The sequence below is a fragment of the Mirounga angustirostris genome, unplaced genomic scaffold (assembly GCF_029215605.1).
Source record: "Mirounga angustirostris isolate CCGP_5_RB_7025 unplaced genomic scaffold, mMirAng1.0.hap1 SCAF_15, whole genome shotgun sequence".
Lineage (NCBI taxonomy): Eukaryota > Metazoa > Chordata > Mammalia > Carnivora > Phocidae > Mirounga > Mirounga angustirostris.
Genome location: NW_026991723.1, coordinates 92,725,628 through 92,751,401, shown reverse-complemented (window position 1 = coordinate 92,751,401; position 25,774 = coordinate 92,725,628). Strand labels below are relative to the sequence as shown.

The 25,774-nt window shown below is 67.2% G+C and overlaps 1 protein-coding gene across 3 annotated transcripts in view; it reads left to right on the top strand.

The window, feature by feature from the left end:
* Positions 1–25,774, top strand: part of NOTCH1 (notch receptor 1) — a 43,569-nt gene that overhangs the window by 6,387 nt on the left and 11,408 nt on the right. For 2 of the 3 annotated variants that reach the window (XM_045883529.3, XM_064579066.1), the window contains 19 exons: positions 11,918–12,180; positions 12,772–13,110; positions 15,155–15,277; positions 15,608–15,841; positions 16,066–16,221; positions 16,369–16,554; positions 16,857–16,970; positions 17,780–17,893; positions 18,036–18,269; positions 18,347–18,457; positions 18,887–19,079; positions 20,191–20,336; positions 20,530–20,643; positions 22,210–22,329; positions 22,633–22,785; positions 23,339–23,567; positions 24,098–24,299; positions 24,957–25,110; positions 25,188–25,372. In XM_045883529.3, coding sequence (XP_045739485.1) covers positions 11,918–12,180; positions 12,772–13,110; positions 15,155–15,277; positions 15,608–15,841; positions 16,066–16,221; positions 16,369–16,554; positions 16,857–16,970; positions 17,780–17,893; positions 18,036–18,269; positions 18,347–18,457; positions 18,887–19,079; positions 20,191–20,336; positions 20,530–20,643; positions 22,210–22,329; positions 22,633–22,785; positions 23,339–23,567; positions 24,098–24,299; positions 24,957–25,110; positions 25,188–25,372 — 3,370 coding nt within the window. The remainder of the gene's footprint in view (positions 1–11,917; positions 12,181–12,771; positions 13,111–15,154; positions 15,278–15,607; positions 15,842–16,065; positions 16,222–16,368; positions 16,555–16,856; positions 16,971–17,779; positions 17,894–18,035; positions 18,270–18,346; positions 18,458–18,886; positions 19,080–20,190; positions 20,337–20,529; positions 20,644–22,209; positions 22,330–22,632; positions 22,786–23,338; positions 23,568–24,097; positions 24,300–24,956; positions 25,111–25,187; positions 25,373–25,774) is intronic. The other variant, XM_064579067.1, reaches the window with a different exon arrangement.

The following is a 25,774-nucleotide window of genomic DNA, read 5'->3' as shown; positions in this document are numbered from 1 at the left end:
GACAGCCCCATAAAACCCTGGCAGACGCGTTTCTTGGCGGGCTTACACCCCCTTCAGGTGGCGGCCAGCTCTGCTTGTCTTTTTTTTTTTTTTTTTTTCAAAGCCAGTTTACAGGTGGGAAAAACTGAGGCCGGGCGGGGGGTGGGCGTCTGAAGCCAGCTTCTGTCAGGCCCCCACTTCGCGTGCAGGCGTATCCACAGCTTCCCAGAGGCGTTGACAGGCAGCTGGCTTCGGGGCCTTGTGACTGTGGGGCCGATGTGGCTGATGGCCCTGAAGTTCCCCGGGATGGCGGGGCTTGACCGGCTCTGGGGGCTGTGTGCCCCCCCCCCCCCCCGTGCCCTGCCGTGCATGGTCTAGAAGATACAGAGCCAGCGTGGCTCTGGCTGGCTGGGCCCCCTCAGACACACAACCTGGGCCTCCGTCTCCCCCTCTGAACGTGAGGGAGTTCCCCTCCACGGCATCCCAGCAGGACCCTGGGACAGGCCTGTAAATGCCTGGGTGGGGGCGGGGGGCGCGTGGCGGTCAGGCCAGGCCAGGCCGCGCAGGAGGGCAGGTTCTGCGAGTCTGGGCCCCGCTCTAGGCTCTGGTGTTCTCACCAGCTGGCCCCTGGGGCCGGGCAGTGCCCGATGGGGAGGGCGTAGTGATGCACAGATGTTCTGGAGGAGGGGCGGACAGGCAGAGGAAGGCCCTTTTCGGGAGCAGCCCGGGCCCTGGGGTGTCTCCTCAAGACGGGGCCCGCCCACCCGCCCGCCCCCAGGACACAGAGGGGCTGAAGATTGGGGGGGACGGACACATGTGTGGATGTCTTGGTGATCAGTTATAGGCAGCATGAATTTTGCTGCTTTAGCCACTTGAAGGGTGCGGTTCGGGCATTTAATACGTTCCCAAGGCTGTGCCACCGTTGTCTGGCTCCGGAGCTTTGCCCCCCACCTCACCCCCACCACCCCCTGTCTCCCGCTCTGCTTTCGGGGCCCGCTGTCTGTCCCGCAGTTGGGTCCTACAACATCACATCTCCTCTCCTACACGGTGGGGCCTGCGTCTGCCTCGCCTGCCCCCAGCACCTCTAGGCCGGCCCCGCTAAGTAGGCCTCCCGTTCTCCCGGCCCCCGGCCCTGGCCACCGCATGTCTGCTTTCTGCCTCTGGATTTGCCTGTCCTGGATGTTCCTGGGCCAGCTCAGAGTTACCCGTGGAAGATGAGAGAGGGCTGGGGGCCTGGCCTCTCGCTCTTAGACACAGATGGAGTCCCTCCAGGTTGCCTTCTGGGCTAAGGGAGGCTCCATGTCTCCCGCAGGGCAGCAGAGTGGTCCCTCCCGGTCAGGCGGACTTGTGAGCGTTAGCATCTGGACTCACCCCTGGTTTGTGGGGGGGTTGCTTTCTCTGCATCTCTGAGACCCGTGGAATTCTGGGGCAGAAACTCTACCCCGCATTGTTTCACCATCGTGCGGTCCCTTCCGACCCTGCACCCACTGCTCCTAGGATGGAAGCATTCTGGCACAGGTGGCCCCCAAAACGACTTTCCCCACTTTCCCCCAAGCTCAGGGGCAGGGATCAGCAGGGATCAGGATGTCACGTCATTAGCGCTTTAGGGTGAATTAGTTCGGTTAAGCATTGTGCTCTCCTTGCTTCCTCCCTGATGCAGAGCTGCTTCTTTGAGTGGGTCGTGGACCCCTCTGGGAGGCCTGGCCTCTCCCACCAGGCAGCCTGCCCCCTCCGGCCCCCACAGCCATTTGTCGTGCTGTGGGTCTTGAGCTCTTCTGGGCTGGGGGCTTTCTCTGGAGGTCAGACGTGGGGCCCCCGAGCAATGGAGGCAGCTCTCAGGGGCTCACATTTCCAGGAAGAGTGCCCAGGGCCCTGGTTTCCAGTGGGCCTTGGGGAGAGGCGTGCACTGGGGAGCCTGGCCTCTGATGCCCACACCTGCAGTTCCCAAACCCGAGCGTCCCTCACACACAGCTGCTGGCCCCCGGCCGGGTCTCGGTCTGGGAGGCCCCCACGGCACTGGCCCAACTGCGGCTTTGGGCTCTTCACCCCAAGAGCTCCCCCCGCCAAGGTGGGGTCCCTCGATCACGGGTTACTCGCCGACTCCCCGTGCACAGGCTGTTCAGAGATGGGTGGACGTGTGGGGGGAGCCACCGAGGCGCTCGCCAGAGGAGTGGCGACGTCACAGCTTCTGGGCTGGGCTGGGGCCCGTCCTGGCCACCCCGTAGTGAGTGGGTGACAGGCTTCGTCCCCAGCTGTCCCAGCTTAGCGCTCAATGGGCTGGCCATCAGTCGCGTGTGCTCGAGTGCTCCAGTTGGTGGTTCTGTTAAGCTGGGTGAGCGGTCCCCTTGTCCCTCTGTTGACGCTGTTGATTTGCTGAGCGAACGCTCCCCCGTTGGGGAGCCAGGCGGATGGTCACGTCCATCCCACTGGGACAGCAGGGGCCCCTGGAGGCTGGGGCTTGAGAGGGGGCCACAGAATGTCTCAGACACCACCCCCCACCCGCCCTGAGATGTCTGGGACCCACACGGGGTCTTGCGCCAGGGGGGTGGGAAGACGCTGCGGCAGCCCTTGGGCCCTTGGCTACTCCCTTCCCTGGGGACCCTTCCAGGCCTGGGCAGCCGCTTGGCTGCCGGCCCCCTGCCTTCTTCAGCCCACAGTGGTGGCCTGGCCTGGGTCACAGCTGAGCTACAGGCATCTGCCCAGGGGGCCAGAACCCAGGGCCCGGCCAGACCCGCTCTTGACCCTCTGCCTACCGGCCTGGGCTAAGGGAGCCTGCTCGATGCGCCAGGCCCCGGGGAGGTGTTTGCCCCTGCCTGTGCCTAGCCCGGCGGCCCAGGACAGGAAGCTGCCAGGAGGGAGCGGCACAGACCTCCCACCAGCCCGGCCAGGCTGCTGGGGGGGCGGGGGGGTAGCCGCTGGGGGAGTGGGGGGGGCAGGGGGAGAGTGGTAGCTGTCGGCACCTGGAAAGGTCTGTCCGGGCCTGCGCAGCAGGGCCCGTCGTGGGGCTGGGGACCTGCCTCCCACCATTTCCTGTGTCGGTCGTTGGTGAGCGGAAACTGCACAGTTACTGGAAATGAGAGGTTTGGGGAAGAAGCCAGAGTTTTGAGTGTGTGTGTTTTTCCCTGACAGCTTTTCAGTAAGAGCGACGCTGAGCTCAGACTGGGCTGTGGGGAGGGTCCTGCCGCACGTCCGTCCGCCCCTCGGGGCCTCTGTCTCCCCTCCCTCCGGGGAGGGCCTGGGTGAGGTGACTACCCTTGGGCCTTCCGGGTCAACCCAAGGGCTCCTCCACCTGTCAGCCTGGCTGGTCGTGGCTCCCATGGGGCGGCCCACAGGGCGGGGCTCCCCCTCTGCACTTCCCCTCCGTGGTCAGAATGAGGGCGGCCTCAGCCCTGTCTGCTTGGGAGCCAGACGGGGCGGCCCAGCAAGGCTGTGTGTGCGGCATCAGCTCAGAGTTACCTGGTGTGGCCCCATAGAAGATGAGAGGGGGCTGGGGGCCTGGCCTCTCGCTCTTAGACACAGATGGGGTCCCTCCAGGTTGCCTTCCGGGCTAAGGGAGGCTCCATGTCTCCCGCAGGGCAGCAGAGTGGTCCCTCCCGGTCAGGCGGACTTGTGAGCGTTAGTATCCGGACTCACCCCCCGGTGGGCTCAGAGCGTGGTGGCACCCTCCCCCAGTGGTCCGGGGCCCGGGGTCTGGCACACCTGAGCCTGGCCCAGTGGTGGGGGTGGGCACAGAGCCGGAAGTTGAGGCCAGAGCCTGGTGGGCGGCTCGAGGTTCTGGAAGGAGCTGCAGTCCCAGCTGCTTGCCCTGAGCGGGGCTTTCCCCCACTCTAGCACGCCGCTCCCGCCGAGCTGGGGTGTCGGCTCCATCGGCAGCACGGGCTGTGGCGTGGGCTTCCTTCTGCCCCCTGGGCTGTGTGACCTTGGGCTGCCCACTCACCTCTCTGAGCTCCTTTCCCTCAGGGAGGATGGGGCCTGGCACCTTGAGCCGGGGGGGGGCATCCCACAGAGCCCCTGGCTGGTGACGGTGCAGCCCTTGCAGCCTGTCGGGGGTGATTCTAGGTCAGTGTCCCCTTTAGGTCCATGTGGGTCCACACACGGCTCTAACACGGGTCGGTGCCCCGGTGGAACACATCGGCTGACTTTGCTCTGTCGGAGCCCTCCCCTCGTGCTCCGAGGCCTCATCCAGAAAGCTCCCCCAGACCGGGTCTGGCCCAGCATTTGGGCGAGCTCGTGCTAGGGCAGAGGGTCAAGCCCAGCCTGACAGCTGCCCACTTTCCCTGCAGGGAAAAGCCCTCCAGAGGGCCCCAGACCCATGTCAGCTGTCCCAGGACAGCTGGGTGTCCCCAGAGGGTGACCGCAGGCCCCACCCTCACCTCCTTGGCCCCGGGCCTGGGTTCCGTCTTCTGGCATTTGCTGCGTCCCAGGGCACCTTGGGGGCCGTGCTGGGCCCAGCGTGTCCGCAAGGGCTACACAGCCAGGTACGCAGGCCTGGGGGGCGTGGGGCCTGGTCTTTGGGGGCGGGGGTGCTCAGAGGCGTGAGTGGGCAGCAGAGGCCAGAGAGAAAGGGGCTGGGGAGCGGTGCAGGGTGGGGGTGACCTCTGGGACCACCGCTTAGCCAGCGGCAGCCCACAGCTGGCCCTGCGGTTGTCCCAGCCGAGTGCAGCGGGGGCAGGCTGGCTGTGAGCTCCCGCCTGCTCGTGCTGGCGCCTGTGGACAGGAAAGCCCCCCGGCCCTGTGGAGGAGGGTGAACGGCCCTCCTGCTGGACGGGGCTGCAGAGGAGCCGGGGCCCCAGAGACGTCCCACCTGCCAGCTGGCTGGGAGGCTTCCTGATTCCCAGACCTCTCACCCGGAGCCCTACCCCCCACCCGGGTTTGGTGTTTCTCTGCGCTTGGGGGGGAGGAATGCATTGTCTGCTGCAGCTGGGGCTGGGCGGTCAGGTAAGAAACCCAGGCCTCCTGGGCAGGGCATCTGGGGCGCAGGGGACACACGTGCTCCCTCCTCCACCCGTGGAGCTCCTGCTGGACCCGAAGCTGCCTCCGGGGGGGCGGGGGCGGCCCTGCTCTGACTGCCCCTGGGTGACTGGCTCCTGGTAAAGAGCTGCATTCAAGTCCAGGTGGTGCTGTGGGCATAGCGTGCCTGAGGCCTGGTTTTCTTGTCTGTGAAATGGGCCCAGTGTGTACCTCAGGGCCGTTGGGGGAGCCCGGCGAGGGGAAGCTGGTGGGCTCTAAGTACAGGTCCTATTTCATCATTCGGGAACCCACGTGAGGGGGTCCTTGGCATCCTCCCCAGACTCTGGACGAGGTCAAGTGCCCCTCAGTGCCCGCCCTGGCTGGCCAGGGGGTCGGGGGTGTCACTAAGCAGCCTGTGCTCTCCCCACACCCCTGAGACGGCATCTGCTCCTAGGAGTGGAGGCGGGAAGCTGCCAGAATCGTTTCTGGCTTTGGTGGGGAGCTCACTCTGCAATTGCTGACTTAATTAATCGAGTTTTGGATTAAGCCCTCCCTGTGGCCTCGTGAGCCTGTCGATTCCTTCATTGCATCTGAGCAACTGGGGGTGCGGGTCTGGGCTCCGCCTGCTTGGGAGCAGAGGCCCCTGCGGCTGGGGGAGGCAGCAGGCCTCCAGGAGAGGTCACACCTTCCAACCTTGTCTCTAGTTTGGGGCTCTGCCTTTTGGGGGACGGGGGCAGGATTCTGAGTGGGTGGTGGGCAGCAGATTGTTCTCACATGCCTCACTGCCACAGGGCTCTCTTGTGAGCCTGGGGGACCCTGTTCTTGCTGGCTGTGTGCCAACCAGCGGCCCTCCCCACCCCATGGGTGGGCCTGGGTCGCCTCTGTCCCCTGCTGCTGGGCCGTCTCAGGAAGCTGCTCGACCTCATACTGGCCTTTCCTCCCTTCAGAGCACTGGCCACTTCCCACGTCGAGGGTGGGGCAGCCCTGAGTGACACGGGGACAATGAGCCATTGGGGGCATTGTTTTCCCTGCAGTGGGAAAGGTGGCTTCCCAGGAGGGCAGGTTCATCCCCCACACAAAGGGCTTCCCCCAGAGCCGGGGAAGGAAGCTGTGCTTTTCCTGCATTTCCTCTACCCAGCATATTTTAGAGCGTCCAGCGATGCGACTTGGGAAGAGATGCAAGACAAAGAGCCAGCCATACCGTCTGCAGCTGTTGGGGCCGGAAAGCCTGGGCCCCGGGTCGTGCGCAGGCCCCACGCCCCCACCTGCCCTGGGCTACTGGCCACCGCTGCCGTGCTGGTTTGGGGGGGGTCTGTCTGTGTCAGCCCTCGCTGCCCACCCCGAGGCCCTGGGAGCCACGGGCAGGGTCCCCCCCCATGGGGCCCAGCGGCAGCAGAGGCTGGAGGGAGGCCACCGCTCAGCCAGGCGCCCACTGCCCCTGCTGGGATCACTTCTGGGGCCACACGCAGTGGAGGCAGTAACCCCCACACCTGAGCAGGGCACACACCCCCACACCCCCCGCTGTGCCTGTCGAGGTGGGGAGGGGAGCCGGAGCAGAAAGGGGCAGAAGCCTGAAGGTTGCCGAGGGCCATGGTCAGGTGCCCCTGGAGCCCAGCGGAGCGCTGGCGGGGTCCCAGCTCAGCCGCAGACCAGTGTCTGGACAAGGCTCCTGCAGGTGTGAGAGGGGCCTGGGGACTTTTCACGCGATGGCTCTTTGGAGACTCTGCGGGGGAAGGCAAGGGGCCAGTGCTCAGTCGTCCCAGTTCTCACATCTCCGTGGGGGTGCTCTCCCCCCAGCTGAGCTGCCCTGGCTATTCCCAGTGGGAAAGGACGGCAGGTCCCCGGGCGGGGCACGGTTGGGGGAGGCCCACTGAGGTCACCGAGCTCCCCGCGCAGCCTGCAGTCAGCACATCATCCCTCAGCCACTGCCTCCTGGAAGATGGTGGTCCCTGCTGGGGTTTGGGGGGGACTTGGACTGGCCTCTGCCCAAGGGGGGGCTGAGGTCTCAGAACTGCCCCCCCAAGCCTTGACCGGAGAAAGACTTGGGCTCACTGACGGCAGTACTCATGGCTGTACCTCTGGGGACCTCGGGTCCCACGCCTTTCTATGCTGGCCTCCGTCTGCCCCTGTAGCAAGGGGCCAGGAGCCTCCCCACTCAGTCCACGGGTGGCCCCATTTAGGTGGGCTGGGACGTGGGTGGTTCTCTTCTCCCCAGGCCAGGGGTCTCAGAAACTCCTGGCCCAGCTGTCCAGGGGTGGGTGGGCCCTAGTTTTGTGTCCCGTGTTGGTGGTTTGGGTGGAAGGCGATGGGCCTTTGAGGAGCACCACAGGATTGGGCTCCAGCAGGATCAGGAAGCAGCCGTGTTCCCCACCCCTTGTGACCAGTGGACACCAGTGATGTTGACTTGGTTGGCCCATACACAGCAGGAGCCCAAGGGCCCCAGGCGCTTCCTGGGCAGCAGGCTTGTGGAGGGGCAGCAGGGGTGACGTGGGGAGGGGGCTTCTAGGCAGTCCGCTGCAGAGCCAGGGCCATGTGGGGAGCAGGCAGCTTGGGGGCAGGGTCGGTGAGGAATGACCTCCTTGTTCTGCTCCCGAGTAACCATTCCGCGGCCAGGAGGCACTGGCCCTGGTGGTGGCGGGGGTGGGAATTTGGGCTGGGGGCAGGCCTTCCCTGCTATCCTGGGGTCGTTCTGCTCGGGACAGGTTGAATCGGTTAAGGAAGGGGTGCTAATTACATCCAGGTGGCTCTTTATAGCAAGGAGCCCGGGATGCAGGCTGCTCGGTGGGGTGGGCAGGGCGGTCCCTGCGTCGGGAGGCGGGGGCCTTGCCCACCTTCGGAGTGCCCGCCCGAGCTCGTCCCGGTCCTGGCAGGGCGGGTCCGCTCTGGGCAGGCAAAGTCCTTGCGTCTCCACAGCTTTCCGTAAACACGTGTAGCTCAGCTGGTTCCGTCAGTATGTTCCCAGGGACGCGGTAAATCACGCACAGACCAAATCCAGCGCTGGCGAGAGTGAGTCCCCTCTGCCCAAATGGTCAGGTCGCCGGGCGATGTGCACGAGGACCCTCTGAGCATGTGCAGTTCCTTGACCTCCCCCCTCAGGGGAAACTGAGGTCCAGGCAGAGTGGGACTGAGATCCCCTCCTCCACCCGCCCCCCAAAGTTCCTCTGACCAAAGCACATTACACCTGTGCCCCCAGGAAGCACCTGTCCTGGGGTATCTTGGGTTCCTCCTGCGGACAGAAGGAGGGGTACCACATCACTGCCCCCCCAGCTGGCCAGGGTGCAGGGCCCCGTGCTCACCTCTGGACCACAAACTCCTTGAGGGCAGAGCTGAGCACAGCACTCCTCACGACTCCCTCCCCCTCTCTCCTAGTCTGGGGCAAAGAGAGCTGTCATCTGTCCCCTGGGGGTGGCAGATGGCTGCTTAGCTTAGAAAGGAAAACAGCACAATTTAGAATTAGTCCCGGGTGAAAGGTCGCAGCAACATCTGCCTCCGGATGCTTTCTGGAGTCGCATTTCTATGGAGCAGTGCTGGCTGGGGAGGGCGGGAGTGAGCACAGTGGAAATACTGAGGCGGGGACAAAGCCGGGCGGCCGAGGACAACGGGCGGCCGAGGACAACAGGCGCGGCAGCCATTTGGCGCTCCTCCGCCCGGTCTGGCCCCCCCGTCGGCCCCCTGTGTGGCCCTGCCCCCGGAGCCCCCAGCCCACCTGTCAGTCACCTGCCGCGGCCAGCGAGGGTTGGCTTGTCGGAGGGGCAGGCAGCACGGAGGGCGGGAGAAAGGGCAGGTGGGGGGGCAGGTGCTGGGTGGCCTTTAGGAGGGGCGGTGAGGTGCGGGAGCCGCGCAGTGCGCTGGGCGGACCGTCCCTGTCCAGTCTGTAGGGGGCTCACCCCGGCTGTCTTGGGCTTGCCACCCTGCCCGGACAGGAGGGGCGTGCGGGTCGGCACGAGGTATCGCTCAGGGCCCGAGGCCCTGAGCCGGGCCCACTCTGGGAAGCCTCTCACTTTCAAGGTAGCTGTTGGGTGCCGCTCCCTTTGCCGGGCCCGGGGCCCCTCCCCACCAGGCACTTACACCGACCCCAGGACAGGCACTGAGGACAGAGGGTCCCTCCAGCCCCCTCAGGGAAGTCTGGGTGCCATGGGCAGAGGGGGCCACAGGTGTCCATCCCCGGGGAGCTCCCGTGCTGTGGCCAGGTGGGCAGAGAGATGTCCACAGGTGCAGAGGAGAGAGGTGACTGGAGGCTGCCCGGAGCTGGGGGGGCACACAGTGGGGGCAGGATGGCCTCCAGGACTGACCCAAAGGTGCTCCACCCGCCTCCAGTGCCTCTACTGTCCCTCCTCCAGGGGCCACCCCTCCCCTCGTGGCCCTGCCTGTCCTGGACCTGGGGTGCTGGTGGTGGTGGCCACGTCCAGGCCCAGCCCAGAAGCCAGCCCGGGAGCCAGCCTGGGCCGGGCAGCATGCCTTCATGGTGCTGTCTGCCTGGCCTGGGCAGGAGTAGGGGAGACAATTGGCCTTCTCAGCCACGGCCCCCCACACCCCCCCACCCCACGATGGAGCCTCCCTGGGCCCCTGCCCCACCCGCCCTGGTTGGCGGCCCGCCGCGCCCGGCTGGGATCAGCTGCTGCCCGCGTCCCCAGCCACAGGCGCACCTGCTCCCCGGCCGGCCTTTGTCCCTGCTAGTGACGCCTGATTTATTGGCGTATTTTCCCTCGCTGGCCTGGCATAACCCAGCCTCATTGGCTAGGATGCCACCCATCCAGGTGGGTTGTCCCACGGTCTTCCCACAGGGGTCCCCTCTCCTGAGCCATAGCAGGGGGGCTGTTCACAGGGACACTGTCCCGTGGCTGGAGGGTTTGGGGTGTGTATCCAGGCAGAGCCTTCCAGTCCATCTGGGGATGCCCAACATCCGGACAAGTTAGGGATCTGTCTAGGGGCGGGGGGACCCAAGGACTCCCCCCAGGACCCCGAAGACTTCCCTCCCCTCAAGCCAGCAGGGCTTGGGGGGGGGATGTAGACAAGGCAAGCGCCCTCTACCCAGGACCCACCACCCTCCCGCTCCATCAGTGGCTGGGAAAGAAAAAAGAGCCTTTTCTCCAAGTGGCGCGGTGGCTAGGTCCTGCCTGACAATGGAGGGCATTGATAGGTTGGGGGAGGTGCGGCCTGTCCCCCCACACCCATCCCCCGCCGCTCCACTCCGGGCTCCCAGTGCCACTCAGGCCGGAGCCGGAGCCCACGGTCGGTAACTCCCCGGAGTCCTGGAGCGAGGTCGTGCGGGAGTCCCCCATGCCAGAGCCACCGGCCCCGTGGCCTGCTTCCCCACCAGGCGGGGCAAGAGCCTGACTCCGGCCTGAGTTACCTCCCCCGCCCCGCCCCGCCCCGGGCGACTGGTTTTCTTAAAGCCAGTTGGTTTGGGACTGTTGGCTTCTGACAACAGATGGTGGGCCAGGGGGCCATTTTGTGTCGTCCTTGTCGCCTTCCCCAAGCTGCCACCGCAGATAAAAACCTGCAGGGAGACAGACGCGTCCCAGGCCTTGGGGACAGACTGGGGAGCAGCCCACTGCTGAGAAATGCGGAGACTCCGAGACCTCGGCCCCCAAACCGCCACCCCACCCATGCGGGTCTGGTTCTAGTCCCAGGGGCAGGCAGGAGGGGACGCAGTGAGGACCGGCAGGGGGCAGCCCCTCTTGGCTGGGCTCTGGAAGATGGGCTGTTTCCATGCTCAGGAGAGCCCTCTCTTCATCCGGGGACCTGAGCTTCCCCGCCAGTACCCGCCTCTGCCGGAGGGTGGAGGCCCTGCCAACCCGGTGCCCAGAGCTGTGGGTGTGGCGTCCCGGCTGCCTTCCCAGGCCGCTGCTGGCCAGAGGCGGGCCAGGGGCACGTTATGCCTCAGAGCCTTCGCCCCTGGGAAGAACAATGCCTGGCCGGTCCCAGAGCCTTTACTGAGCTCTCCCTCGAGTACGAGGCCACAGGGTGACCTCAGTGGGCAATTTATGGCCCAGGCTCCAGAAGCTGGGCCAACAGGTGGCCAAGGGGGGCCCTGGGGTGGGGGTGGCCTGCACGGAGCCCCGTCCCTGCAAAGAATCCATAAGATGCCCCCCTCCCAGTTCGTTCACTCCTGTTGGAGTCCGAGCAGCATGTTCTGGGGCAGGGCACAGACCTGGCGGACATGGCAGCCTTCACCCCCAGCTCCCCAGCCCCGGGCTGGCTCACCGAGAGCTCAGGAAGGATGCTCTTCCGCGCACCTTGATTTCTCTTGCCGTGAAATGGGTGGGTCTGCTCCCGGCTCACGTCGTCTGGACATTGTGAAGACTTGATCCTGAAAGGGAAAACCATGTCTGGGCGCTGAGTGTGGCGGGGCGGGATGGGGCGCCAACCGTGTCCCAGTGGTATTCCCGTCAGGTAAGACCTCCAGCAGAAAGAATCCACATCGGAAAGGAAATGGGAGACAATCTGCTGCATCTTGGCCCTCTGTACGTTCACGATTGTGTCCGTAGTGAAAGCAGAAAAGCCGTGCGCCCCCAGAACAGAAAAGCGTCAGAGCGCTCCTTCGCGGGGAATGGCTGGGGCCCGCCTCGCGGCCCCTTCCTGCTGGCTCGCCCAGGTGCTCATGCAGACGCTCGCGAGGGTTTTGAAACCCAGGCCGGGCCTCGCTATGCGTTCTCGTCTCCAGCCCGTTGCCCCAGTTAACAGAATCTTTTTTTTTTTATTGAGGTGAAATTCATTGAATGTAAAGCTAACCACTTTAAAGTGTGCAGGTCAGTGGTGTTTGGCACCCGCGTGCTCTTGTGCAGCCTCCCCCCCGGACCCAGATCATTCAGCTGCCCCCGAGGAGCCCCTGACCCGGCCCGGCCCTGCGCCCGCCCAGGGTGGGGCCCGACAGCCGCCGCGCTCCCTGGGGGCAGCCGCGGCCCCCACAGCCGCCCATGCTGGGTGATGGGGGCGGTTGGCCGGGGCGCTGGCTCAAGTAACCACTCTGCTGTGTTTGCGGCAGCTGCAGCGGGGCCTTCGTGGGCCAGCGATGCCAGGCACCCAGCCCCTGCCTCAGCGCCCCCTGCAAGAACGCCGGGACGTGCCACGTGGTGGACCGCGGAGGCCTGGTGGACTACATCTGCACCTGCCGCCTGGGCTTCTCCGGGCCCCTCTGCCTGACGCCCCAAGACAACGCCTGCCTCTCCACCCCCTGTCGCAACGGGGGCACCTGTGACCTGCTCACGCTCACCGAGTACAAGTGCCGCTGCCCCCCGGGCTGGTCAGGTGAGAGAGGGCGGCGGGTGGCGGCCCCGAGGACCCTGAGACGCTGGCCCTGCCCCGGCTGCCCACGTGCCGTGACGAGCAGGGCAGATGCCCGGTCGGTCTGTGGAGCCGGGAGGGGCTCCAGAGCTTCCTTCAGGTCGCTGGGGTCGGTGACTCCTACGCTAGAGTCCCCACGCCCCTTCCCAGCCCCGAAGTTGTCCGGTTGTGGCTGCCCTGCTCCAGGGCCCCCACTCCTCCCTGCCCCCGTGAGGAAGGGGGTCCTGTGTCTCGTCCTGTGCTCGGGGGTGGGCCAGCCTCCGTCGGGGGCTCTGACGCTGCGTGGGGCTCTGGAGGGGTCACGCTGGATCAGGTCTCAAGGCCGCCCCTCCCCCCACCCGCCAGCCGTGCGTCCTGGGAACCTCGGTCCCTGTCCACAGACAGATGGCCGTGTCCTGCCGTGGGTCCTGGGGACTAAAGAGAGGATGCTGGTAGGTCCGTGCCAGGCTGGCTCCTCCACGGTGCCTGGAAGCCGCCCCCCCAGGGCCTGGAGGAGGCCTGGCCGCGGGCAGCCAGAAGGCCCGCGTGACCTGCTCACTGCCCCTCGTCCACCAGGGAAGACGTGCCAGCAGGCCGACCCGTGCGCCTCCAACCCCTGTGCCAATGGCGGCCAGTGCCTGCCCTTCGAGGCTTCGTACATCTGCGGCTGCCCGCACGGCTTCCACGGCCCCACCTGCAGGCAGGACGTGAATGAGTGCAGCCAGAACCCCAGGCTCTGCCAAAACGGGGGCACCTGCCACAACGAGGTCGGCTCCTACCGCTGCACCTGCCGCACCACCCACACCGGCCCCCACTGCGAGCTGCCCTACGTGCCCTGCAGCCCCTCCCCCTGCCAGAACGGGGGCACCTGCCGCCCCACGGGGGACACCACCCACGAGTGCGCCTGCCTGCCAGGTACCGTCCCGCTGGTTTCCCCGCTGCCGCTGGCAGGCCCCGAGGGGGACCCAGGGCTGCGGGAACCGGGGCAGGTCTGGAAAGGGTACTGGTCGGCAGCGGCTTGAATCGGGGTCCCTGGCCATCCCACTTCTGCCTGGGGGTGGGGTCTGCTGTGACCCCCAACACTTCCACCCCCCCGCCCCCTGTACCAGGGACCCGGGGTCCCTGCAGCCCCCAGGGCAGGCTCGTGGGTGAGATGCGGCCCTGGGTGAATCGGGCTGGACAGATGTGCCCTCCCTGGGGGTCCTGCCCTCATGGGCCCTTCGCCCTGCTCGGCGCCTCCTTGGGTGGTGGGCGTGAGCCCTCCCCTCTTGAATTCCCTGGAAACCTTGTGCCAGTTGTGAAACTCACCACAGCCTGGCTGGGACACTTGCTTGCGTCGCCCTGGGCCTCCCGTTTCGCTGGGGCACGTCACTACCCCCCGCTGGCTTGTCTCCCGTGGGTGTGGGGGATGGCGAGGGGCAGCCAGCCATGGCCGCTAGCCCTGTCGCACGGGCTGGTCTTCACAGCACAGCTTTTGAGTCCGTTTTGCTGCTGACGATCTAAAAATAATCCTGATAGGAGGCTTGCCAACCTCTTAGTGTGTCAGCTACGTGCCTTGGCAGTTAGGTGGGCCTGGGGCAGGGGAGGAGGAGGAGCCAAGAGGTGGGGTCGCGGGGTTTGGGTGCTGGGAGTGCGGGGGTACTGGGAGGACTGCCCCAGCCGTCATACTGCGCGGCCCCTGCAAAGGGGAAGTGGCCTGCCTGCCGGCCACATAGCCCTGGGCCTCGTCACCACGCCATCCGCCTTTGCGTGCAGACGCCCGGCACGTGCATTTTCTGGGCTGCGCTGGGTGTTTCCCTTGCCACCTGACCGCCCAGTGCTGCTGGCTGTTCAGCTCTCCCCGGGAGCTGAGAGCTACGCCCAGTTGCCAGGCCCACCCCTGGGTTCTGGGTTCAGATGCGTTTTTGCTGGCCCGGTGACCTTGGGCCTGGGACCTCCCATCCAGCCGCGTGGCTCAAGAGGGGACTGCCCCCCTGGGGCTACAGCGAGGGCCAGAGGATGCGGGGTGTGGGGGACCCGCCGGAGGATACCCCATGCCTGGAGCTCGTGTGCCCCACTGCACCATAGGAGATCCTCCAAGACACGGGGAGAAGCCGTGCTCGAGGTCCACTCTAGCACATGTGGGAGTCACAGCTCGGGCTCTGGGCTCCCATCAGGGGTGCTCCCTCCAAAACACTGTCCACTTCGCACTTTGGCTCTTCCAGGCCTCCTGCTTTTGCCCCCCACAGCACGGGTGGGGTGGAGGGCCCCGAGGGAGGAGACTGGCTCTCCAAGGGCAAGAGAGGAGTTCAAAGGCATCCCGGGAGGGGCATTAATTAGTAACCGGCTGCAGGTTTGGGCTCCTGCCCAGCGCACCTTTCTTGGTTGATGATTGAACGAGCGGGACTTGAGTGGGTTAATGTCTGACTGGCGTGGAGGCCATGTGGCGGAGGTTGGCCCCACGTTGGGGAACCACACCTCTGTTCCTGGGAAGCTGAGGGCCACGTGTGTGCACTGCCTCCTGAAGTCCCCTGCCCGGAGCCCCCCCAGCCCCAGGGCAGTCCCCTAAGATGGGGCACGTGCTGCGGCCCCACTGGGCGCCCTGGGAGCCCCCGCGTGGTGCCGGCCTGGAGGCAGCCACAGGGAGCTCGGCTACAGAAGGATGTTTCCAGGAGCACCTCCAGAGTTCCCAAGTCCCTGTCTATTTAGCCGGCCCTGGGCCAAGTGATTCACGAGAGGAACGTGTCACCTGCGGGCTCTGGAGTGGGGGGCCTGGTCACACGGGGAGCAGGGAGAGCAGGGGACAGGGCCTGGACCCCAAGGGCCCCAGGGCGGTGGGCACCCCCCCACAGGCCACGGAGGGGCAGCACCCCACCCAGAGCAGGGCATGTGGGTCCCGCCAGGGAGACGCCGGAGCAGGCCCACGCCGCCCGACCCTGTGGCCAGGGCCTGACCGGGCTCCCGGCTCCTCCCGCCGCAGGCTTCACCGGCCAGAACTGCGAGGAGAACGTGGATGACTGTCCCGGCAACAACTGCAAGAACGGAGGTGCTTGCGTGGACGGCGTAAACACCTACAACTGCCGCTGTCCCCCAGAGTGGACAGGTGCACGCCGGGACCGGCTTGGGGGGAGGGGGCTGCCAGCCCGGTCTAGCTCGGGGGATGTGTGGCCGGGTTCTGAGGCCCCCACCCCAGCGGCCGCACCGTCTGCCGCAGTCGGGCTCCCTGGGTTTGGGCCCAGCCTGGGGCTCGCATCTGGGGATGGCGGACGAGCGTGTGCCCCACCCCCCGCCGAGCCCCTGTGCCCGCAGCAGAGCAGAGGCTCGGGCTGGCGGCGGGCGGAGGCCTCCCGGGGGAGGCGGACCCCGCGCCTCGCGGTCCAGGGCCCTGGCGGCATTCGCCCAGCCCGACGGCCTCGGCCCCCGCCCCCCGCAGGTCAGTACTGCACCGAGGACGTGGACGAGTGCCAGCTCATGCCCAACGCCTGCCAGAATGGCGGCACCTGCCACAACAGCCACGGGGGCTATAACTGCGTGTGCGTCAACGGCTGGACGGGCGAGGACTGCAGCGAGAACATCGACGACTGTGCCAGCGCCGCCTGCTTCCACGGCGCCACCTGCCACGACCGCGTGGCCTCCTTCTACTGCGAGTGTCCCCACGGCCGCACGGGTGAGCGCCAGCAGGGCCCGGGGCGCACCGTGCCCCGGACGCGCGGCTGTGGCGGCTGGAGGGAGGAGGGCCGGGGCACAGGGGGGCAGGCCCGCTGCTGACGAGCCTGCCGGAGCCACCCAGGCGTCGTGGGCCTGCCGGGGCCGCTGGGCAGCGTGGCCGCGGGAGGCCTGCCGTCCCCAGGCTGGGGCGGGTGCCCCGCTGACCGCCGCCGTCCCGCCCAGGCCTGCTCTGCCACCTGAACGACGCCTGCATCAGCAACCCTTGCAACGAGGGTTCCAACTGCGACACCAACCCCGTGAACGGCAAAGCCATCTGCACCTGCCCCTCGGGGTACACGGGGCCGGCCTGCAGCCAGGACGTGGACGAGTGCTCGCTGGGTGCGTCGGGGTGGCCGGCTGCGGGGGAGGCTGCTGGAGGAGCGTCCCGGTCTGGTGGGGGAGGCGGGCCTGCCCCACGACGGTCCGAGATCAGGGTGCCTGAAGCAGCCTCTCACTGGAGCTGCGTGCCCCCTGCCCCGCCCCCAGGTGCCAACCCCTGTGAGCACGCGGGCAAGTGCATCAACACGCTGGGCTCCTTCGAGTGCCAGTGTCTACAAGGCTACACCGGCCCCCGCTGCGAGATCGACGTCAATGAGTGCATCTCAAACCCGTGTCAGAATGAGGCCACCTGCCTGGACCAGATCGGGGAGTTCCAGTGCATCTGCATGCCCGGTACGTGGCGCCAGCCTCTGGCCCGTCTGGGTGGGCCCTGCAGCGCCCCCGGCCTCCACAGCCGCCCGGGCCAGCCCCCGGGGCACTAGCCCACAGAGCAGCACCAGGGCTGGGTGGGAGGGTGGGAGGGTGGGCCCCGGGGTGCCAGGCGAGTCGCGGGAGGGCACGCGGGGGGGTGCTGGGTGGTCGGCTCCGTGGGCAGCAGGAGCCGGGGGCCTTTTCTCTGCGCAGAGCCCCCAGCTGTGGTGGGCCGGCTGAGGCTGTTCATGGGCCCCGTGCCCCCTCACCATCCCCACCCCCAGGCTACGAGGGCGTGCACTGTGAGGTCAACACGGACGAGTGTGCCAGTAGCCCCTGTCTCCAGAACGGCCGCTGCCTGGACAAAATCAACGAGTTTCTGTGCGAGTGCTCCACGGGTGAGGCCCGCCCCCTCAGGGCTGCCGCCGAGCCCGCCCTCCCCGGGGGCACTGGCCCAGGAGCCCTGACGCTCCGCTGGGGGCCCTGGGCTTCGTCCTGCACGAGCCTCTCCCTACAGGGGCCCCAGGGGCGGGCCTGCAGGGACTTCACCTCAGGAGCGACTGGGCCAGGCTGGGCAGGGGGTGCTGGTCCCCCGCCTTGCTGGGGGGGGCAAGGGGCACTCGGGGCCCAGAAATCCTCCTGGGCGCTGCGGTTCCCTGGGGACGAGTGCCCTGGGCGCAGCAGTGTACTCCCCAGACCCCCGAGGGGCGTAGGTGGGCAAGAGGTGCCAGCCCGGCGCTCGGAGGGCTCGCAGCTGGGAGGGAGTCGGCCTGGCCTGCGCCCCCCGCAGCAGGCGTGACCCGTCATGGACAGTGGACGTGGCCCACAGTGGACGTGACCATCAGGAGGGCCTGAGGAGCTTGGGGCGGGCGGGATGTGCAGGTCCGGGGGCACCGGGCCCCGGGAGGCGTTTGCAGGTCAGAGCCTGGGCCTGCAGGGTATAGATCGGCCATCGCAGACACTGGGGACCTCATTCACAGCCCGACACGGTTGTAGCCGTAGCGGCCGGGGTCAGTCGGGGAAAGGGCTCCTCTTGGAGGGGCAGGAGCTGAAAGGGGGCAAGAAGAGAGATGGGAGGTGTCCTGAGCTCTGGCCGCAGCAGGCTTTGGGGAGCCCATCCCAGGAAGTCCCTGCTTGGTCCAGCTGGGGCTCAGCCGGGGGCCCCCGGCACCCACTGCATCTGATGGCAGCCCTCCCCCGGCCCCAGGCTTCACCGGACATCTGTGTCAGTATGACGTGGACGAGTGTGCAAGCACGCCCTGCAAGAACGGCGCCAAGTGCCTGGACGGGCCCAACACCTACACCTGCGTGTGCACAGAAGGTGTGGGGCCCGGGGAAGGGGCGGGGGGCCGCCCGTGAGGAATGGCACGCTCCAGTCCTCCCCTTCGGGAGCATGAGCGTGCCAGGTCCGCCTGGCGGCCTTCCGGGAGCAGCCGCCCTGACGCCCGGGCCCCGCCCTGCAGGCTACACGGGGCCGCACTGCGAGGTGGACATCGACGAGTGCGACCCCGATCCCTGCCACTACGGGGTGTGCAAGGACGGGGTGGCCACCTTCACCTGCCTGTGCCGGCCGGGCTACACGGGCCACCACTGCGAGAGCAACATCAACGAGTGCCACAGCCAGCCCTGCCGGCACGGCGGCACCTGCCAGGACCGCGACAACGCCTATCTCTGCTCCTGCCTCAAGGGGACCACAGGTGCCTGGGGCGCGGGGGGGGGTGCGGGGCGGGGCACGCGGGGGGCGGGGGCTGACCGCAGCGCTGCCCACCGCCAGGACCCAACTGTGAGACGAACCTGGATGACTGCGTCAGCAGCCCCTGCGACTCGGGCACGTGCCTGGACAAGATCGACGGCTACGAGTGTGCGTGCGAGCCCGGCTACACGGGTGAGCCTGGCGGGCCAGCTCGGGCAGCGGAGAGCAGGGTGCTGCCGGCGGCGGCCGACTGCGGCGGAGAGCGCGGGGGACCCGGGGCTCTGGCCAGCGCTGGGATGGGCACCCTTGAGCCTCTGTCCCTGGTCAGAGCCAGAGTCCTGGGCGCACGTCCTGTGTCTGCCACCACCACCGTCCACCGGGGAGGCCCGTCTGGGCTGTCGGGGTGCCGCGGGCCCTGTGCCCGGGGCCACTGCGCTCGCGTGGGAAGCCCTGGCTGAGCCGGTTTACGCCCAGGAGGACCAGGGAGGGGCGTCGGGTGTCCTCCCCCGTTCAGCAGAGGGGGAAGCCGGGGCTCTGGGGGCCAGAACCTGCTCACCGAAGCTTGTCCTCTTCTGGGGGGCCCGGGGCGTGGGTGTCTGAGCTCCCCGCCCCCGCCCACAGGGAGCATGTGCAACGTGAACATCGACGAGTGCGCGGGCAACCCCTGCCACCACGGGGGTACCTGTGAGGATGGTGTCAACAGCTTCACGTGCCGCTGCCCCGAGGGCTACCACGGCCCCACGTGCCTGTCCGAGGTCAACGAGTGCAGCAGCGACCCCTGCATCCACGGGGCCTGCCGGGACAGCCTCAACGGGTAGGCGCGGGCGGGGGCGCTGTGGGGGGAGCAGAGCCGCACACGGGCCGCAGCCGCGCCCCCCCACCGGCAGGTGGTTGGCCCGGCCCTCCTCCCCAGAGCCCGGCGTGGGCACGGTCGGCTCAGGGTGCAGGTCTCGGTGACCCGAGGCGCGTGTGCGGGCTCCCCGCACCCCGCGTTTCCGTGACGTGCTCACCTGTCTCGTTTCTTGTTCTGGCTGCTGAGCTGGCTCCCGAACCGTAGTGGGGAAAGGGGCGTTTGGACCCCACCGGAGTTCACGTTAACGAGGTGGCTGCGGCCACCAAAAGACGGGCGCCTGGGGGGCCAGCCGTGTGGCCTCCCAGCAGGGGAGGGGGCAGGAGGTTGAGTTAAGCCCCAAGGCCAGAGATTTGATCAGGCTCACCCGTGTCACCCGGGGCTTGAGAGAGCCTCCGGGCACGTGGACGCGCTGCGAGGCCTGGTCCCCCCCGTGCCTCGTCCCGTGCGTTTCTCCCATTCAGTTGCTTCTGAGGTTCAGCTTGCATTAACCGCTAACCGGCAAGTACACTTTCTCTGAGTTCTGTGAGCCGTTCCGACATGTCCACAGCCTCAAGGAGAGGGTCTCGGGACCCCCAGTTTATGGGTGACAGCCCGGCCGCAGGTGGGCGTCTGATGTGGGCGCCGCGTGTGTGCCTGAGCCTGTCTCCCAGGGCATCTGTGCCAACAGCAGTACTTGAGTGTAGAACACCCAGAGCTGGGGAGCCGGTCGGCGAGGGAGAAGCGCACACGCGGCGTCGGCAGGGCGAGGGCACGGGGCGGCTGAAGCTCGCTTTGACACCCGCTGCGTGCCCAGCGCTGCCCCGTGGAGGTGGGCTGTTGATGTGGCCAGGGAGCCCTTGCTCTCTGTTCAAGGCCACGTGGGGGCCGAGTGGCACGTGGCCTGACCCTGGCCTGCATGACCCTGGTCCCAGAGGTGGTGTAACCCTGGTCTCGGGCGAGGGGGTGCTGTTACCCCCGCTTTAAGGGGCTCTGAGGGCCGGCGTGGAGCAGCCCCTCTGTGGCGTCCGACCACAGGACGGTGGCAGAGCGGGGAGCACGGGCGCACGTGAGCCGCTCTGTGGTCGCTCTGCAGGTACAAGTGTGACTGTGACCCCGGGTGGAGCGGGGCCAACTGTGACGTGAACAACGACGAGTGTGAGTCCAACCCGTGTGCGAACGGCGGCGCCTGCCGAGACATGACCAGCGGCTACGTGTGCACCTGCCGCGAGGGCTTCAGTGGTGAGGAGCGGGCCGGGTGGGGGGCTCTGGGGCCACCGCGCTGCCTCCCTCCCGGCGTGGGCCCCAGCTGCCGCCGGGACGGGCATGGCGCGGGGCTCTGCCTGCAGCCTGGGCGGCAACAAGGGTCCTGCGGCAGGATCCTTCCACGGCCCCACGGTGACGGGCTGGCCGACCACTGGCTCGCTCTCTCCAGGCCCCAACTGCCAAACCAACATCAACGAGTGTGCGTCCAACCCGTGCCTGAACCAGGGCTCGTGCATCGATGACGTGGCCGGGTACAAGTGCAACTGTCCGCTGCCCTACACAGGTGAGGGCGGGCCGGCGGGCCCCGGGCTGCCGGGGGACAGCGGTGTGGCACAGCATGGCTTTCTCGGGGCCTCCCCCCGCGGCTGCCCTTGCCAGATTCGCAGCAAACACAGGACGCTGGGGAGACGTTGTACTAGGAGCGTGTCCCAGACAGTTGGTGTGGCCGGCCAGCCCGCCCGGGAGCTGGGGTCCTCCCCAGCAGAGCCAGGAGCTGGGCCTGGGCGGTTGGGCTCCGCGGCCCGGTGTCCACACTGCATGGGCCCCTGGGGGCCAAGCGGCACCCCCCCACCTTGCTGGCCGGGCTTGAGGGATCCCTTTGACGGCGGGCCTTCTTTGTGTCGGGGAACAAGGAGCCCTCTGTGAGGGCTGAGCGAGGCGGGAGGCGTTTCCCCGGGCGTCCCGGCGTCCGCCGTTGGCCCGGCCAGCAGGATCGCAGGAAATGGTCCCCTCTGTGGAGGAGATTTACAGGGGGCTAAGACACAGAAGTCCACAACCACTCCTGCCACTGGGTCCCACTGGGAGTGGGCAGAGGGCGCTGCCACTGGGGACGGTTTCAGGACTGCCGCCAAGCCTGGAGGCCCAGAGGCGGCCCCACTGGCCAGGCAGGTGGGGTGGGGGCCTGGGCCTGTGCTGGCAGTTAGGCGGGCTGTGGCCAGTGTGGCCAGAGGCCACATGGCCAGTGTGGTATTTTCGTGGACCGAAGCTGGGGGCCTGGATTTTCTCTCCTGCATGGGTGAGGAAGCTCCCGGCTGATAGCCGCCCAGGGGCCCCCTCGCTGGGGCACACGGGTCCCTCTCGGACACAGTATCAGAGGCTGGCGGGCCTGGTGGGGAGGAGCCAGCCTATGCTGACCAGCTTCCCGTCTGCCCACTTCCTGCTTCCCTCTGCACAATTGTCGGAAACTCTGGCGAATTTCCTGCCTGCCTAGGTCACCATGGAAACAGATAGAAAGAAAGGCTCTGGAAAATCACCCCAGCAGGCCAGGGAGATAATGGGCCACGGGGAAGATAGCGCTTCCTTTCTTCCCCGGGAATCGGCCCCCACGGCTGTAAACAGGAAGGCTGTCTGCTGGGCTCTCGTGGAGGAAAGTCACCCCAGTGTGACATGCTCCTAGCGAGACTCCCTTCCCCGTGCCGGGGTCCTGTGCCGCTGGGGCTCCTTCCCTGCTGCCCAGCCTCTGCTCGGTGGCTTCCGTGGCCTCCATGACCAGGCGCTGGCTGCCCGTGGCACCGAGCCCTTGGGAAGAGCTCCCAGGCCTCCTGGAGGCCAGGAGAGGGTGTGAGGCTGAAAGCAGGCCGGGCCCCTGTGACGTGGTCGGGGGCTGCCAGTCCACTCCCAAGGGGTTGAGACCCAGGCTGTATCCTGCAGGGACTGTCGGGGAGCTGGGCGTCTCTCTCGTCTGTCTTCAGGCCCCCGGTTTGGGTCCTGACCCAGCCAGGAGCTTGCCTGGGGTCCCAGTGCAGCCCCATTCACCCACCACAGGGCCAGCCACTGGGAGATGCCGTGGGGCGTGGACCCTCCGGGCCAGGGCTCCCTGGGTCTCAGCACTTGTTCTCCTTCCTGTTAGGAGCCACGTGCGAGGTGGTGCTGGCCCCGTGCGCCCCCGGCCCCTGCAGAAACGGGGGCGTGTGCAAAGAGTCTGAGGACTATGAGAGTTTCTCCTGCATCTGCCCCACGGGCTGGCAAGGTGAGGCCTCCTGTCCCGCGGCCCTGCCGGGGTGTGTCCCCTGGGGCAGGAGGCCCGGAGATGAGCCAGTGGGTAGCAGAGCCATCTGCTAGGCCTCTGGAAGCAGAAATGGGCCTGCTGGGGCCCTTCCCACCCTGCATTTCTATCATCTGCTTGGCCCGAGGTTGGGGGGGTGGCGAGTCAGCCCTTCCTTCCTGGGGTGTCCCCAGAGGACTGTCCTGGGGCACAGGAGGCCCCGCTGTTGGGAGGATGGGGGAGAGGCCTGGACGGCGGGGGCTGAACCCACACCCCCCTTCCCCCCAGGACAGACCTGTGAGGTCGACATTAACGAGTGTGTGAAGAGCCCATGCCGCAACGGGGCCTCGTGCCAGAACACCAACGGCGGCTACCGCTGCCGCTGCCGCGCAGGCTACACGGGGCACAACTGCGAGACGGACGTGGACGACTGCCGGCCAAGTGAGTGGCCCGGCCGGCTCGGCCCCTCTGAGCTGCTCCTGGACCGGCCATTTCTTGGGCGGCCGTGGGGCAGGGCGCTGGCTGAGGTCCAGTGGGAGGACCGATGTGGCAGTGCCTGGGGGCACGCCCGGGTCACGCTGCAGGAAGTGCTGGGGGGTAGCCTCACGTGGACCGAGGAGGGTGGTCCTGGGTGGCCCCAGAAGCCTCCAGAGCCAGACTGCCGGCACCTCCCAGTGGGTTCTGGGAGCTCCTCCACCCACGTGTCTTTACCAGTCCTTATTGAGACCCCACCAAGGAGCAGCGCTCTCGGCCCCCAACCCTGGGTCAGAGAACACTGAGACCCGAGAAACCAATGTCTTATCTGGCGCCACCAAGCAAGCAGGGGAGATGGTGGCGCCGGCCCTGCTGGTCCTTAAGCCTATCTGTCCGCCCTGCCCTGGAGCCTGGGGCCTGGGGGTGTGTGGGGGAGCGTGGGCCCCCAGCTTCGGCCCCCCGGCAGAGCGGTGGTGCCCGCCCTCAGCCACCCTCAGCCCGCCTGCCTGTCCCCTCCCAGATCCATGCCACAACGGCGGTTCCTGCACCGACGGCGTCAACACCGCTTTCTGCGACTGCCTGCCCGGCTTCCGGGGGCCCTTCTGCGAGGAGGACATCAACGAGTGCGCCAGCAACCCATGCCGCCACGGGGCCAACTGCACGGACTGCGTGGACAGCTACACCTGCACCTGCCCCGCGGGCTTCAGCGGGATCCACTGTGAGAACAACACGCCCGACTGCACAGAGAGGCGAGTGCCGCGGGGCGACCCGGGACGCAGGCCGGGGGCATCCACCGGACTGGCTCTCACTGCCCGTCCGGTGTGCCCTGTGTCCTCAAGGGTGCTTGTCCGCTGGCCCGTGTGAGAACCAGGAGCCCTGGCAGTTCCTCCTGAAGATCTGGTGCGCCCTCTTCTATCCCACTGCACCAGCTCCGTGACCCATCTTGTTTCCTTTTTTGCCTGGGCTGCCAGGAAACTCTGCACTCAGTGTTCTCGTCCTTTGTTTCCAACACGGTCCTCTCCCGTGCTAGCCACGCGGGTTCTGGTTTTGTCCTCGTTTTTCCGTTCACTGCCACGTGCCCGTGTTGTGAAGAAGGCAGAGGAAGGGAGTGGGGGGTGGCGGGAGAGCCCGAGGCCCCCGGCCCCGAGGTCAGCCAGGCTCCTCCCTGCCTGTTCTGGCTGCTGGGCCCCTCCCGCCACAGTGTGAGTCGAGGGGGAGCTGCCCGGGCAGGGCCCCCACCCCTGCTCACCCGTCTCCCCTGCCGCTTGCTCACCTGCAGCTCTTGCTTTAATGGCGGCACCTGTGTGGACGGCATCAACTCCTTCACCTGCCTGTGTCCGCCGGGCTTCACGGGCAGCTACTGTCAGCATGACGTCAACGAGTGCGATTCGCGGCCCTGCCTGCATGGTGGCACCTGCCAGGACAGCTACGGGACCTACAAGTGCACCTGCCCGCAGGGCTACACAGGCCTCAACTGCCAGGTGAGCCAGCGGGCTACAGGGGGGCCCGGCAGGAGGCGGCGGCGGGGCGCCCGCCCCCAGCGCACCGTCACAGCCACGCGGCCGGGCCCCGCTCACGGCGGCTTCCCCATGCCGCTGGGGAAGGCGGGGGGCTAGGCGGGTGGGGTGGCCGTGGTCACGTGGCTCGCGGGGGCCCCCGACTACCAGACCAGGGCCCGGCCCCAGGCCGTGCTGCCTCCAAAGGAAGCAAGTGGGGAGCGGGACCAGAGGTTTATGGAGAGAGAGCAAGAAGCAGGGGAGGAAGGCAGCGGAAAACCAGCTTTGTTATAGAAAATATGCGAAAATACTAAAGATGTATTTTTATTGAAGGTTTTCACGTAAGATGCCTGTTAGGGAAACTCCCAACAGAGTAGTTTACTTCCAAAGAAAAATCTTTCTTCAAGGAAAGGCGGCTCTGGATTAGCCAAGGGCCCAGAGAAAGGGAGCAAGCCCCCCGCCCCAGCCCCAGGCGGCTCCCGAGCCGGGGTGGGGGGGGCGGGGGGTCCCACAGCCTCAGCTTCCGGGTCTGTAGGTGGGCTGCCCACCGTGGGTGCAGGGCTGTCTGGCAGAAGTGTGTTGCGCCCTGCGGGGGGGCCGGGCCGGTGGGGAGTGAGTATGGGCGCCCCCTGCCGTCCCCAGAGCCTCGTGCGCTGGTGCGACTCCTCGCCCTGCAAGAACGGCGGCAGGTGCTGGCAGACCAACACGCGGTACCGCTGCGAGTGCCACAGTGGCTGGACTGGCCTCTACTGCGACGTGCCCAACGTGTCCTGTGAGGTGGCCGCCCAGCGCCAAGGTAACCGGCCGCTCCCCCCCCCGGGTTCCCCAGCTGTGGCCCCAGGCCTCATGCCCCTGCCCTCTGCCTCCCCACAGACATCAACGTCACCCACCTGTGCCGGAACGGGGGGCTCTGCATGGACGCGGGCAACACCCATCATTGCCGTTGCCAGGCGGGCTACACGGGCAGCTACTGCGAGGACCAGGTGGACGAGTGCTCACCCAGCCCCTGCCAGAATGGGGCCACCTGCACCGACTACCCTGGTGGCTACTCCTGTGAGGTGGGCGCCCGTCCTGGGGGAGGGGCGGTCTGCTGGGACTGTCACCGCATGCCAGGCCCTAGGCTGCGAGCAAGCACGGCAGGGAAGACTGAACCCCACAGGTGCGGTCCCAGGAAGGGAGGGCTGTGATGATCAGGGAAGACTGCCTGGTAGAGGTGTCTGCCTGGTGGGAGAGGAAGACTACATAGAAATATGGGGGGTTTCCCTCTGGGCCCCCTTCCCCAGAGCTTTCCCTCTGGGCCCAGCTGACACCTGCCCTGAGGCCCCCACCTCTATTCCACGAGACAAGCTCTAGCCCATGCTCTGGGCAGTGACTCTCGGCTTGCTAGGGCCCTTCTCAGAGTCCACTAGGTGGAGGTCTCTCTCTGGGTTGACCGGGTGTGAGGAGCTCAAGCCTTTACT